This window comes from Ceratosolen solmsi, unplaced genomic scaffold (assembly GCF_000503995.2).
Source record: "Ceratosolen solmsi marchali unplaced genomic scaffold, CerSol_1.0 scaffold10, whole genome shotgun sequence".
Taxonomy (NCBI): domain Eukaryota; kingdom Metazoa; phylum Arthropoda; class Insecta; order Hymenoptera; family Agaonidae; genus Ceratosolen; species Ceratosolen solmsi.
In genome coordinates, this window is record NW_011948412.1 from 5,148,676 (window position 1) to 5,163,136 (window position 14,461).

A 14,461-nucleotide genomic window follows, 5' to 3' on the forward strand; every position below is an offset into this window, starting at 1 on the left:
AATTTTTATATAAATTTGAAACAATATACAGCAATAAATAATCTGTAATATATTTTATTTCTTAATTATAATGTTACATTTCATACGAATCTCTCTAGATTACGAAAAAAGTAACGATAAATCAATACAGATTTGTATGTAGTCAATTCAATTGTTTTTATTACATAATTTAAGTCTATTTGAAAGGTTCGTTTAAATAATATTGTTAAAAAAAAAAAAAAAAAAAAAAAGTTTTCAGTATTAGTCTGTAATGCAAAGATAAACATTAAAAGATTAATAAAACGTATGCTATTAAGGTATTCAAATAAGCTTTCAAAGTGGAACTATTTTATCGGAAAATATTAATTAAATATTCTTCTAAAATACTTTAATAACAATTATTTAGGCAAATATTTTTATTACAAAATGTAAAAAAAAAACAATTTATATTTATGGATTCATAATGAAATTTCGGCTTTTCAATTAGTTCAAGAGATTTATCAGACAGTTCAATATCAAATAATTGCCCTAAAAAATTCTTTCATCTCTTTTGTATAAATCATGGCTCATTGTTGTATATATAATATATAATAGTAATAATAATCCTAATTTATCTACTACAGTATTGGAATAAGAGGAATTTTAGTTATTTTATTAGGGCGATAAATGATAAATTTATTATCACAAAAAGGATCTATTAATTTAATGTAAATAATGAAAATGTACGTTTTTTAATTTTCATTGACGCACGAAACGTCTCACAATTCTTGTAAAGGAATTACGCATATTTTTTTTTTTTTAATAATTTGATTTTCGCTTATTTATAATTATAGACGTTAGACTAATATACTTTTTAAAAACGTCCAAATTTTAGTCGGCGATGTTAATTATTTTTTACTTTATGGTACTAGAAAATTGTTACGTATATCATTTATTGTTATTTATACTGCTATTTATATCATATGTAGAATGAAATATTCGTTATCATTGTGACATTTAGATTTTAAATTCTAAATATGCATATTATTATTCATTTAGTATTAGTCCCGTTTAAAATAGTTTAGTATAATTTAAGAAAATCTGACGTATATTATTAAATATAAATAGTAGCACATTTGACCTAGAATGTATTTAGTTTCCAGAAGTAATATAAGAACACAACGCCATAAATTCAACTATTTTTATTACAAAAAATTGATTATATTAAAGTATGATTAATCTTATTAATAGTAGTTAATACTATTAAATTTTCATCATTTTGGTATCTTAAAAGTTACAACTATTTATAGCTTTATAATGGATTATTAAAGATGATATGAATTTTTATCTTTGAGAAATTAATATCAAAAAGCTAATTTTACTATAATTTATTTTAGTAAATTTCTAAATCTTATTGATTATTTAAAAATGTAATTAATTTTGTTTGTAAAATAATAATGTCTTGTACAAATGACTTTAACATTAATCTATGCATTCCCAAAGTAGATATATATATATATATATATATATATTTTTTTTACTAATAGTAATCAATTTTGCAATTTTGTTGTTGTTATTTTTCATTTGTTTAACAACATTGTATCCAAGAACATGCAATTCAAATAAGAAAATAAAAGCATTTGGGAGAAATTTTTATTTGCTAAATACAAAAAAAAAGGTTTTTCAAATATTCGAACACGTCTGAAAATGTTTAATTTCTAAATTATCGACGAAATTTTATTTAATCGTGTATTGAAAATGTTATCAAATCAATCAAACGACATTTATTTAAACTTTTAATTATCGCACCGACAAGAATATATAATTTGATATATGATTATTTATTAAATTTTGTTATTAAAAATATTTTTACATTAGTTTATTGCAAAAATATACATAATATCGTATACATTTATTTTGAATTTATTTGAAAATATTCGTATTTCATGTGCTTGTATTAAGAAATATCACGTAGTCTTCAATTGCTTAAGAAAAACATTGAAATGAAAATCGACTACTTTATCAAGTGATTTTTATTACTTTTTATAATAGTTTTTTTAATGCGCGTCAAAAATATTTTACACACGCTCAAGAATATATTGTTAAATGAATTTTTAAAAGGCTTTGCTCGAGCGTTAAAATATAGTTATTTAAGTAATCATCAGTTCGAAATTTTATTTGGCATAATGCCTTATGTAAATATTTAATCCATCATCTTATTAATATTGTAGTAAAAAAAATTTTTTTCTTTTATAATATTTCTAAATTTTATATTAATATGCTAGTTATATTACTAATAATTTAAAATTGCCTAAAATTTATTTGTTTATTATTAAATAATAGCTGAATTTTTTAATAAACGGCCGATTATCAATCATTACGTAAATTTAAGCAAATTCACATACCTACAAAATACATACATTACAGTTTTATTTACTCTTTGCTCAAAATAAATAATATTTTTAATCACACTTTATATACAAGTGCGGCTGTTGTAAAATTCATTTACCAAATAAAGTTAATGTTTATCGTGTTGCAGCGCAAGTTTATTTTCGCAAACTCGCGTATTAAAGGCTAATATTTGAATTTGTTGAGAATTATATTTATACGCATAAAATTGTGAAATGTAAATTAATGTTAAGTAACGTTAAACTCAATATAAAATATAATAATAAGGTACAACATTAATTTCGAGTCTCGGAAAAAAAAATAAAATAAAATAAAATAAACAAATACACCAGATAATGGTGTGTTATATTCATTTTTGGCTAAATTGTTAATATAATAATAACTTTATTAGGATTTAATGCAAATTTAAATAGTTACTTACAACGTTGCCAAGGTAGTCTAATATAACAGGCAATATTGCGGAAAAGGAAAGCTACCAAGTGTATTTTCATTAAATGTAAGGAGGAAAATTTCAGGTATATGTAAGAGAGGCACGCGTTGAGTTGACGAATTAGTAGAGTGTATACTTTGGTAGTGTATTCATCGAGCTACAAACATCGAGTCTGCAAGCGTATGTAGAGTGTGAAAGCAATAGTGCGTCGGGGTGAAGGTGCGAGGGAGGGCATGTGCGAGGGCGGGAGGGAGAAAGAGAGAGAGAGAGAGAGAGAGAGAGAGAGAGCGAATCAGAGTCAGAGTCGTAGTCGGAGTGAGTAGACTTAGTTGGGGGGACTCTCGCTAGTGTTAACGACTACTGTACAATCGGCGCGTGTTCGCCGCGACGTCGCCGTCGTCGCCGTCGTTGTTGTTCTTATCGTTGATATCGTCCTCGTCGTCGTCGTCGTCGCGGTCGTCGCGGTCGTCGTCGTCGTCGTCGTCGTCGTCGTCGTCGTCGTCGTCGTCGTCGCCGTCGACGCTGTCATTGTCATTGTCGCGAGAGTGACAAAGAGGTAGGGATAGGTAAGTGGAGTTAAGGTCGTTTTTGTCACCGCCACCGCCGTCGTCATCATCGTCATCGACCCTCCTCCACGAGAGGAGAGCTTAGCCGAAACCGCCAACGTGTAGTTTTTCCGCGAATGCGCGCCACGGACGTCGCATAAAGTTCTCAAAGTTAGGCGCCGATTGCTTAAAAAACAAAATAAGGAAAACAAAAGGAACATGGCGGATGTCGAGCTGAACATCGACAACCTGATACAGAGGCTGTTGGAAGGTACGTGAATGTATCGCTTCCCAAGTGCCTCGTGAGTGTACGTGTACACGCGCAAATCTGTGCGACCTCGCGCGTCGCAAAAATCCGAATCGCCGAGGGCGAAGGGGCAAAGGGAGAAATAGAACCTTCGCCGAGGCCTCGAAAATATCGTCGCCCCAATGGCTACCTTCGCTCTCTTGCCCCTTTTACGCTCTTACTCAAGTTACTTTCATCCTTTCCTAGCTGCTTCTTTCTTTTTACACCTCATTATCATCAGGATTATTTAATGCAAATTAATGTTCCTGTAATTGGTTCGGAAATTGTCACGTTGAGGTCTTTTTTTTTCCATTTCCAAGTCAGGACGTCTTTATATTATCGAAGGTTAAAACGAGCGTAAAAGAGGCTCTGTCTGCGCGATATTTCCTCTCCTTGCGCGCTTTTTTTCTTCCGTATTTTATTCTCTGATTATGTTAGTATTTATATTTTTGTTTATCGTTCAAACGTTAGAAAATATTTTGAAGAGTTTTTTCTACATTTTTTCATTATTTTTATTGTTAATCTTAAGAGGCATTGTTTCGAATTTTAAAGTTTTTATTTTTTCTACATTTACGTTACAATTAAGAGAACACTTTAGTATTATTATTTGACGTATTCATATTAGCACAATGTTTCTCGGATTTTCTTTTAATATTAGAAATATAAATGACTATATGTCAGCGCGAGTGAGTGAGTGAGCGAGTGAGCTAGAGCGCGTGTGCGCGTGTGTTTGTATGTTTGCGCTTGTGTGTTTAAATTCAATAGAGAATTATTACATTTTGTGATGGATCAATACGGAGCAAAATAGTCTTTGATTCTCTTATTAAAGAGTTTTATATTATAATTACAGAACTGTTTTTATAAAATCTTTATCGTAATTTTAACTTTTTTAATTATTTAAGCTCGTAAACAATAGTATTCTATAAATATTTTAAATGCATTTATTCTATTATTATTAAGGATGAGATAAATTTGTAAGCAATAGGTTTATTAATTATTTATACCAAACATATGACTTATTTAATAGTTTTGTGATGAAGTATCTTTTTTCTACTTGTTGCACAGTTTTAATTTAATTATTATATAACCGCATTTAGTTTCTATACATAATTTTAATTTTCATAATAATTGATAATAATAAATAGTTAGGCATGATAAACAATGATCAGCAATTAAGCTGTTAACTTGAGTATTTTTATAATACATAATAATATGATATTAAAAGTCTTAACATAACAATTGTACATGATAAAATTGAAAATTAGACATTATATTGTGATATAATTACAAAAATACAAATAAAGCTGCTATGATACATATGATCGTTTATTTCAATATTTAAATATTAAAAGTTTATAAATATTAAATATTTATCAATTCTTATAATTAAGAATACATTGATTGGTTATATTTTCATAATGCACAATTTTAATTTTAAATCTTTATCCCTAATGAAATATAAAATTATTTTCTGAAATTCATTGAGCATTGATTTTTCATCTTCAATCATATTTTGAATATTTTCTGTTGCTTATTTTGTTATAAAACAAAAACATTCTTTCTGTTCTGTTCTTTTTCTTATGGCACTTATGTGGAACATTTATGCCGTAAAGCATACCAGACCCAGAAAGAAAATCAACAAGTTCAGGTTCAGACCCAGAAGAAAGCCAAGCTTAAAGATATTTTTTCTTCAGACTTTGTCGGTATGCAATATTAAGGAAACGTCTCCAATGTAGCTCTTTATTTAGATGCGCTATATATCCTTGTACCTTATATACAATTTCATTATTTTTTATGCATGCACTTTGTTTCCAATTGATTAATTTATCGATTGATTAAGCTTCCAATGTAAGCTACAATGATTATTCCTTCAGCACTCAGCAGTAATTTACATTTTCATGTTTGCATATATTATTTTTTTCAACCTGTATTTTTAGTAACATTTATGGAATACAGTATACCTTAATAAAAAAATTTTATGCGTAGTACACAGAATAATATTTTGTTTATTGTTTTATAGATCAAACAGAAAATTGAATAAATTCGTAGTCGACTTAATCTTAAAAATAAAATTAAATATATATTTGCTGAAGTTAAAGTAAATACTTAAATTATATTGTTCTAAATTATTATCATAATATTATAGAATAAATTGAAATTATATTAAACAAAATTATTTAAAATATTGTTTAAAATTTTAAATTCAAAATAATATGTAACTTACACTAATGAATATTATTATATTTAGCATATTTTTTAATTAATTTATTATGTATAATTAAGTTATTCATCTTAAATCGTAAACATTTTAACCTTAATAATTGTTACTGTATTCTTTTTGAAAAATTTTTGCTTCGCTCAATAATTAAATCTGTTTGGCATATTTATTGTATAACAATTCTGTTCATTCATTGTATAAAATTTCTATTTATAAATAATAGGAATTTGTTATAAAAATTATTATTAAAAAAACTGATCAATTAGAAATTTGACTATGAAATTTCAGTTATATTCACAAACTGAAATGTCTTTCTAGAATTATTTGCTACCAAATCAGCCTTGGTGATACTGATTTTTCCAATAGCCATTGTGATAGCAATTCAAGCGTGTAGCGAAGTCCTTTATGGTTGCTAGTTAACTATAAATAAACGATGGTATCTACAAACAAAGAATCTTGTGCATTTTTGCACCTTGTAAAAATGATTATTTAGTTGTGGTAGAACTAATATATTATAGTTGTATTTGAAAAGAAATATATCTTAAATGCGAATTTGAATTTAAAATATGTATACCAATAATTCCCAATAACTCCTTGATATATATTAGAGTATTTTGTAGAGTGATTTTCCCATTGTTTCGGAGGTAAAGTTATTAAAGAATAGGCATCCTAATTAACTAAGTTATAAATCATCTTTTATAATTCTGCATTACTTATATATTACTAATATAATTAACTAATATTATTTTTTTTTATTTATATTTACTAAATTTACTAATTTAAATAATTTATAAGAAAAAGTTTGTCAATATATACTTAATGCATAGTTTTTCCAAAGTATAATCAGCTAAATATATGATAAAATTAATTTCATTTTATTTCATCTTTAAAGTACAGAAAGATTTTGAATATTTGGTTAAGTAATGCTTATTCTATAAAGTAAAATATTTCTGTATAATTAATCCTTGGAGTGTTTGATTTTGTGTTCAACTCAATTCTCATTAGCTTATGATTAACTAATTTATATTTCTTGTGCAGTAAGAGGATGCCGACCTGGAAAATCTGTAATAATGACAGAGGCTGAAGTTCGAGGTCTCTGTCTAAAGTCTCGTGAAATTTTTCTGCAACAGCCTATTCTTTTGGAGCTTGAAGCACCTCTAAAGATATGCGGAGATATACATGGGCAATACACCGACTTACTACGGCTGTTTGAGTATGGAGGTTTCCCACCAGAAGCAAATTATTTATTTTTAGGCGATTACGTTGACAGAGGCAAGCAATCATTAGAGACAATATGTTTGTTACTTGCATACAAGATTAAATATCCAGAAAATTTTTTTCTGCTAAGAGGAAATCACGAGTGTGCAAGTATAAACAGGATATACGGCTTTTATGACGAGTGCAAACGCAGGTATAATATCAAATTATGGAAGACCTTCACAGACTGTTTTAATTGTTTACCAATTGCTGCTATCATAGATGAGAAAATATTTTGTTGTCACGGCGGACTCAGTCCTGATCTCCAGGTAATTACGATAATTTATACAGGTTCATTTTTAGGATCATTCAGTAAATATTAGACATTTTATATTGAGATTGACATAAAAATTTATATTTTTAAATAATGTAAAAAAATTACAATTGCCTATTTTGTAATTTTTAAACTTATAATGATGATATATTTTTATAAAGAGTGAATGAATTTTTGTTCTGCATTCGCGTTATAATCGTTTATTTTCTAATTTAAACTTATTTTTTATAAAGATTTAATATTTTTGTATTCATATTTTAAATATTTGGTATTAGGGGATGGAACAGATTAAACGAATCATGCGCCCAACAGATGTACCTGATACTGGTCTTCTCTGTGACTTATTATGGTCAGATCCTGATAAAGAAGTCCAGGTGCGTTAAAATAAATACATATTTAAATATAATTTAAAAACCATTTTCATTACAAGTTTTTTTTATTTATTATTATTATTTTTTATGTCGTAAGCATTATTAACTTTTTAGAATCGAATTTTTTTCTCAAGTACATTTTTCATTCTTCTTAAGAGAAAATGTTCATATTTCTTATTAAAACCGTACTTTTATATTGAGCATGTATAATCGTAACTTCAATAAAGAGTTATTTAATTTTAATTCAAAGCATATGCGTATACATGCGCGCACGTGTGATTATTAAAAGCAAAAATAATGTGTAGGGCTGGGGAGAGAACGACAGAGGAGTTTCCTTCACTTTCGGACCAGATGTGGTATCAAAGTTCCTTAATCGTCACGATATGGACTTGATTTGCCGGGCGCATCAAGTCGTCGAAGACGGTTACGAGTTCTTCGCAAAACGGCAACTCGTCACACTTTTTTCTGCACCCAACTATTGCGGTGAATTTGACAATGCTGGTGGAATGATGAGTGTCGATGAAACTCTCATGTGTAGTTTTCAGGTAAGATATTTGCCTAACTTCAAGGTTTTCAGAATGATTCTAATTATAAGTGGCACAAATTTTCGTAGTTCTATAAATAAGATGACTTCTAACATTGAAATTTAGCAGACTGATTCCAGATTCGTTGCCTTTCTTTAACCGTTTCTTTTCTTTTCAACTATTGATTAAAGTATTAATAATGATTATATATCATTTTTATAAATTGGGTTTAGTTTTATTAATCGCAATAATTTGCTCGATCCATAAAGGAATCAATATTTGAGTCAATTAAACAGTGAATAATAACGTATAAAATTATGTTGGGTTAAGAAAGAAAGAAAATAATTTTAATAACATGATGGGACACTTTTATTATAACTATTACATTTAAAATGTGTAATTTCATTCAACTTATTATTGTTTAAAAAAAATAATTTCTAAAACTTTTTACCATAATATGTAATTTTGTAATGTATATATAATGTACATAATTATAGAAACTTGAAAATCAATTTCTTCATAGTAAATGAGACATTTTTAAAAATTATTTTTCGGTAATAAAGGAATAAAATACTTTTGTAATTTAAGCTCATGTTTAAAACAAACAGCGCATGATTATATTTTATACATTTAGTCTTTTAAAAATATTTAAAATTTCTGTAATATAGTTTATATTAAAATTTCTTTTTTTGTAAGGGTTTTGCTTTAAATTTCGACAAGTATTTTAGATAAAATATAACGATTATATAGAAGCTCAGAAAGTGGAAAAACATTGATTTAAAATTTCATAGGCAGATTATTAATCATTATTAAATAATGATTATAATTATTGTTATAATGGAATTTAAAGTGTTATAATTAAATATCATAAGAATCAATTTAAGAAATAAGCGTATAAAATGTTTTGTTAAAATTATAATAATTAAGAGGCTTTCATTTATGTATTTTAAAGTGGATGAATTGACTATAGTGAACAAGATTAGAGATTCATTGGTCGCATGAATTATTTAAAAATCATTTTAAGAAATTGAATAAAATCTTGTTAAAATTGATGAGCACAATGTTTTATAAGAGACTTAATATTAAAAATGATTTACAGATTCTGAAACCGTCTGAAAAGAAAGCTAAATACCAATATGGTGGTATGAACGCTGGACAGACAGGCAGTCGTCCATCAACGCCACAAAGAAATCCAGCAAAGAAAAAATGACCACCCACGGCTGAACCTGCATAGCCACAAACACTGGCGTTCTAAAACAGGTGAACTTGAACTGAAGTTGGGTTTATTTTTACATTATTGATTTTTATATCAGTTTATATATATATAATATATATATTTGTGCAGTTTTACTAGAGTCTTATTTCCCATAGCTTTTAAGTTATTGTTTAAGAAAACTAGATTTTGAAAAATGAGAAATTTTTAATAAACTAAAATATCGGAACATTTATTCTTTTTATATATATAAATTTTATTATTAATCATTAATATTTAAAAATTAACTTAAAAAGTTCATATCGATTAATTTATATTTTTTTTTCAGTTTCAGGACGTCACGCTACCAAATTAAACACTGATTCGTGAAGCTTGAAGTATAAAAAATCTATCCCTTCCTTAATTGCATCTTATTGATTAAAACGATGTTGTGGGCAATCTGATTTTCCTAATTTATAGGAAAGTAATTACTTAGGTATGACTGTGAATCTACAAAATTGTAACATGATTTGTCCATAACATAGATTATTCTTTGCAAAGTTAGTCTTTAATGGCATTTTTTAAAGATTTTTTGTTCTATTATTTATTGCATATTATTAAAGTTATTATAATTAGCATTAGTAATTATCAGATTGCAAGGAAATCAGTTATTATTAAGTACTTGAAAGCCATACATGGATACACACTTTATACACACCAATACACAATACACAAACTTATATGAATACAAACATATAAATTTCGAGATTTATTATTTTTCTACAATTTTCATTTATTTTATTTAAATTAATTGAAAATTTTGGTTAATAATTAAGTAAATAAATAAATAAATAAAAATATATAAAACACAAATAAACAGAAAAGTACATATGTGTGTGTGTGTGTGCGCGCGCGTGCGTGCGTGTGTGTGTGTCGGTGCGCGCGCGCGCGTGTCTATTTACATCTTCTCTACATAACCAAACACATAAAATATGTGTGTATATATATTGTGAAATTTATGAGTTAATTGATACAAATTATTCTTGTAATTGTACAACACAATATCAGTTACGAATCCAAATACACCCATGATAAAATTATCATTGATGTGACGAATATCCAATACTATAGTTGAATCATTGTTTGCTATTGTATAGTCTACAGATACTATTGCTACACATTTCCTTGAATTTAGAGACAGTTTGAGATGTAGTAGTTATCTCAAATGAGAACAGTGTACATTAATAACTGGCATTCGTTCAGCGATAACGACGAAGTTGGCTCCAATCAGAATGTATTTATAAATGCGATGAAGTACGAAACAACAAGGATTTTATTTTCTTGAAATCTTAAAAACTTTTAACAATTGGAATTTTTTGATAATTCGAGCAATTTTGACGTCGTATAACATAATAGAATAAAAACAAATGAATTCTAGGTGTAGGCTCAGAAGCATTAGTGGATTCGTATTTCTTAATAATTTATCAGAATTCGAAAGAGTACTATATCTAATGTGCGCATTAACTTACCATTTTCGGTCGTCATCAACTTTGCTGAATCGACATTACCTAATAAAGGATTGAGCTCTTGATTATTAACATGTAACAATATATTTCTTATTGTATGTATGGAGAAATATTTACTTTGTAAGTAATATATGTGATATCAATTACTGGATCAAGAAAATTAATAAAAATACCAGTTGAGTGCTATTACATTTTATGCCATGATTGTATAAAATATAATTATTGTAATGGTATTACCATCAGTGTTATATATGATATATATATATATATATATATATATATATATATATATATATATATATATATATATATATGTTGGACAGAGCACTATAATTATTGTGAGTACTAATATTTACTTAGTAATACTGGTTAGTATTTGTTCTTTATTTTTCTAATATGTATTTTGATTTAAATTTCTTATTATTTATAATAATCAGGCCAACAACACAATATTTATGGCGAATGGGATTAGATAATCCCTTAATTAGTTTTAAAGTATACTCACACAATTGATAATAAATTATGAAAATGAAAAAAAAAGAATTTAAATATTAACTTTAAACTGATGGAATTGAGTTGCGAGGTAGTAATCATCACACCAAGGAAGTTCAATTTCTACATTGTTTTTATTTTAATTTTTTGCTGTTTAATCACATCAATGATGGATTTTTTCTTAGATTCCTTTAATATTAACTATCAACAATATAATTTTATTTACAAATAATTGTCCGACTTACTAGCCTGTGAAATTTTTTCTTTCCTAGATACTTCCTCGTTCTTCCAATTTTTTATTTCCTGACACGAGATTTTAAATTTAAAAGAATGTTGATAGTGGTACTGTTGATAATTATTACTATCTCACTAGAGAAAACTGGAATCTTCAATACTTCAAAAATCAATTTATACATAATATACGTTTATCGATTTTTACATTATATATGTATATATATATATATATATATATATATATATATATATATATAATACACGCACGCACGCACGCACGCTCGCACGCACGCACACACACACAGACACACACACCCCTCGCACGCATATATATATATATGGATGGATCAGCTCGCGATAAAATCAATTATGAATACATATTATGAAAACTTTCATTTACGTATTATGTAAATTGCCCGACTTTCAACCGACGTCGTGAATATAGTTTGTGAGATTAAAAGGATTTTTGAAATATTGAAATTTTTATGTGACGTATAGTAGTGATCGCTTTCTGTCAAAAAGATGTAAATTTTTGATTGGTGGCATTCCTATCATGAAAACAAAAATAGGTAGATAAATAGATTGATAATATAAAAATGCATTATTGTCAGGGGACGTGAGCATTACAATCCATTAAAAACAATTTCCGTTACTATACTTACTATTATAAGGAATATATTGTAATTATATTTAACAAGTCTTCCCTCATTCTAAAACTTTTTAAATTAGCATAAAACTGCACTGTAATAAATAATTTTCAAAGCAATTATGTTTTTATATTTCTAAGTAATAAAATATGTTTTTCTTTTCAATCATTTTTCATTTTAATATAAGTTTTTAAATATGTGTATATGTCAAGTATAATATTTTTCATATACGTGTTATATTGTTGTATAATGTTATAAAATTATACTTAACAATATTAAAGAGCATCCAAGATTATTGATTTTCGCAATAAAAGTAATAGCTATAGCAATTGTTACATGATTTAAATTTTTTATAAATGTAATGCTAAAATTTAGATAGAAAAATTAATATATATTTGTTGTATGTAAAATTTTGAGTTTTTACAGGTAAATCTATTTAATTGTGCGGATTTGTATTGTGCCTTGTCCCCTGATGTGATTGATGTTAATTTTCATTCGATTTATAATTTATAAAATTCAATAATTGCAGAGAACTATAGAGAAAGACGCAGCGAGTGAGCAAATAAATAAATAAAGAAATTTATTAAATAAATAAATAAAAAAAAATAGAGAGAGAGAGAGAGAGAGAGAGAGAGAGAGAAAGAGGGAGAGGGAGAAATAAGTGAAAATTAAAAAGCGAAAAATAGGGAATCAGTATTTTTTTAAATATAAACTGTGTATGCTATTGATTGTCCCATAAGCTTTTGTAGTTTACATCGTTATATATTATACTATGCGTAGCAGAAATATAGTTTTTAGTAAAGGGATTTCGAAATAATTTGTGAAATGTGTGACAAAAGTTAGAAAACATCGTAATAGAAAGAATGTTATAGTCTGCATAAATTGCGAAAATTAAAGACGAATATAAATAATAAAACTGTCAGACCACAAAACTCCTTTTGCATTTGTAACGTCTTAGTTAAAAAAAATTGTAAGTATTTATTCTATTTTTACGAGGAAATATCCTCGATTTATATTACATTTTATCAATACTGAATTTATATACATGCAGATACACACATACAGTTTTGAGAGCCGAGTTTATTTTAAATTTAGAAGAAAAAATCGCTTATTGTTTCTAGTAACGTTATTATTGTAACTGATTTTGCTAGTGACATTCGTTTTTATGATTATTATAATTGACATTTCGTCGAATATGTAAAAGTTGACTATTTGCTTTTATCAATTGAATTTCAATATGCTTTTGATAATTTTTATCAATCTATATACTAAAGAAAGATAAGTATTTTTATTTGAATTGTATTTTATAATTTAGTAAAGTATCGCTATTAAAAATTATTTGTAGTGCATTTGTTAATCTGTGAAAGTGCAATCATATTTGTTATGTTCATTTTTATGACGTATACGTATTGAAGAAAAATGAATATTTTTTTATCAAAATAGCTCATTTTTTTTTTGTTTGTCGAGATTCTAAGGATAACCCCGAAATTATATTTTTATTTTAAAAGGAATAAAAGTTAATTCAATGAGGAATATGGCATTAAAAGAAAGAAAGCGTGGCTGAGAGCGAAGAAGAGTGAAGCAAATGAACTCGCATTGGCGAGCCTGTGGAGAAAGATAATTTTATGTTGAGAAAACATGAAAATATAAACTTACCGCGTGAACTTGAAGTGCGTAGTTATATTTGTAAATGATGCGCTTGTTGTGATTCGACCAAAAAATCTAATCTTTGTAGCTTTAGGATTAAGACTTAAGGATTGCGTGGACGTAGTAAAATGTGGAAAGAAAGCATGCATAAGAGCGATATTCGAATCCCAGCAACCACATCATATAAAAGTCGATCATAGATATCCTAAAGATATACATCTTTGAGATAAAAATTTAATAAACGTGCATATTGTTGTGCAATTTCGTGTTTATCTATTTGCAAATCTTGATTATTATTATGTTTCAGTTTATTGAAAGATAAATCTTATATTTTCCTTAATACATTTATTTATTAGGAAATATCTCTTCTGATTCTCATTTTATTAATTTTTAAGTAATTATTTTTCTTTATAAACTGGTTATATATATATATATATATATATATATTGAA

The 14,461-nt window shown here is 26.8% G+C and overlaps 1 protein-coding gene across 2 annotated transcripts; it reads left to right on the plus strand.

Moving 5' to 3' along the window:
- Positions 1–3,407: 3,407 nt before the first annotated feature.
- LOC105368070 (serine/threonine-protein phosphatase PP1-beta catalytic subunit) lies at positions 3,408–10,239 on the plus strand. 2 transcript variants are annotated; one of them, XM_011506987.1, is made up of 7 exons: positions 3,408–3,613; positions 5,242–5,331; positions 6,885–7,372; positions 7,653–7,751; positions 8,054–8,293; positions 9,372–9,532; positions 9,814–10,239. In XM_011506987.1, exons 1-6 carry the CDS (start codon positions 3,562–3,564, stop codon positions 9,480–9,482), a joined length of 1,080 nt encoding a protein of 359 aa, XP_011505289.1. In that variant the 5' UTR covers positions 3,408–3,561; the 3' UTR covers positions 9,483–9,532; positions 9,814–10,239. The 2 variants fall into 2 exon arrangements, with proteins under 2 accessions (XP_011505289.1, XP_011505282.1); XM_011506980.1 differs by lacking the exon at positions 5,242–5,331 and having other exon boundaries at positions 9,814–10,238.
- The last annotated feature ends 4,222 nt before the right edge of the window (positions 10,240–14,461 follow it).

Bases quoted from the DNA above. Each gene is read 5' to 3' on its own strand.
- LOC105368070 (XM_011506987.1), top strand. From the start codon at position 3,562: ATGGCGGATGTCGAGCTGAACATCGACAACCTGATACAGAGGCTGTTG. The intron at 5,332-6,884 runs GTATGCAATATT...TTTCTTGTGCAG, and splicing joins TTTTTCTTCAGACTTTGTCG to TAAGAGGATGCCGACCTGGA. The intron at 8,294-9,371 runs GTAAGATATTTG...AATGATTTACAG, and splicing joins CTCTCATGTGTAGTTTTCAG to ATTCTGAAACCGTCTGAAAA.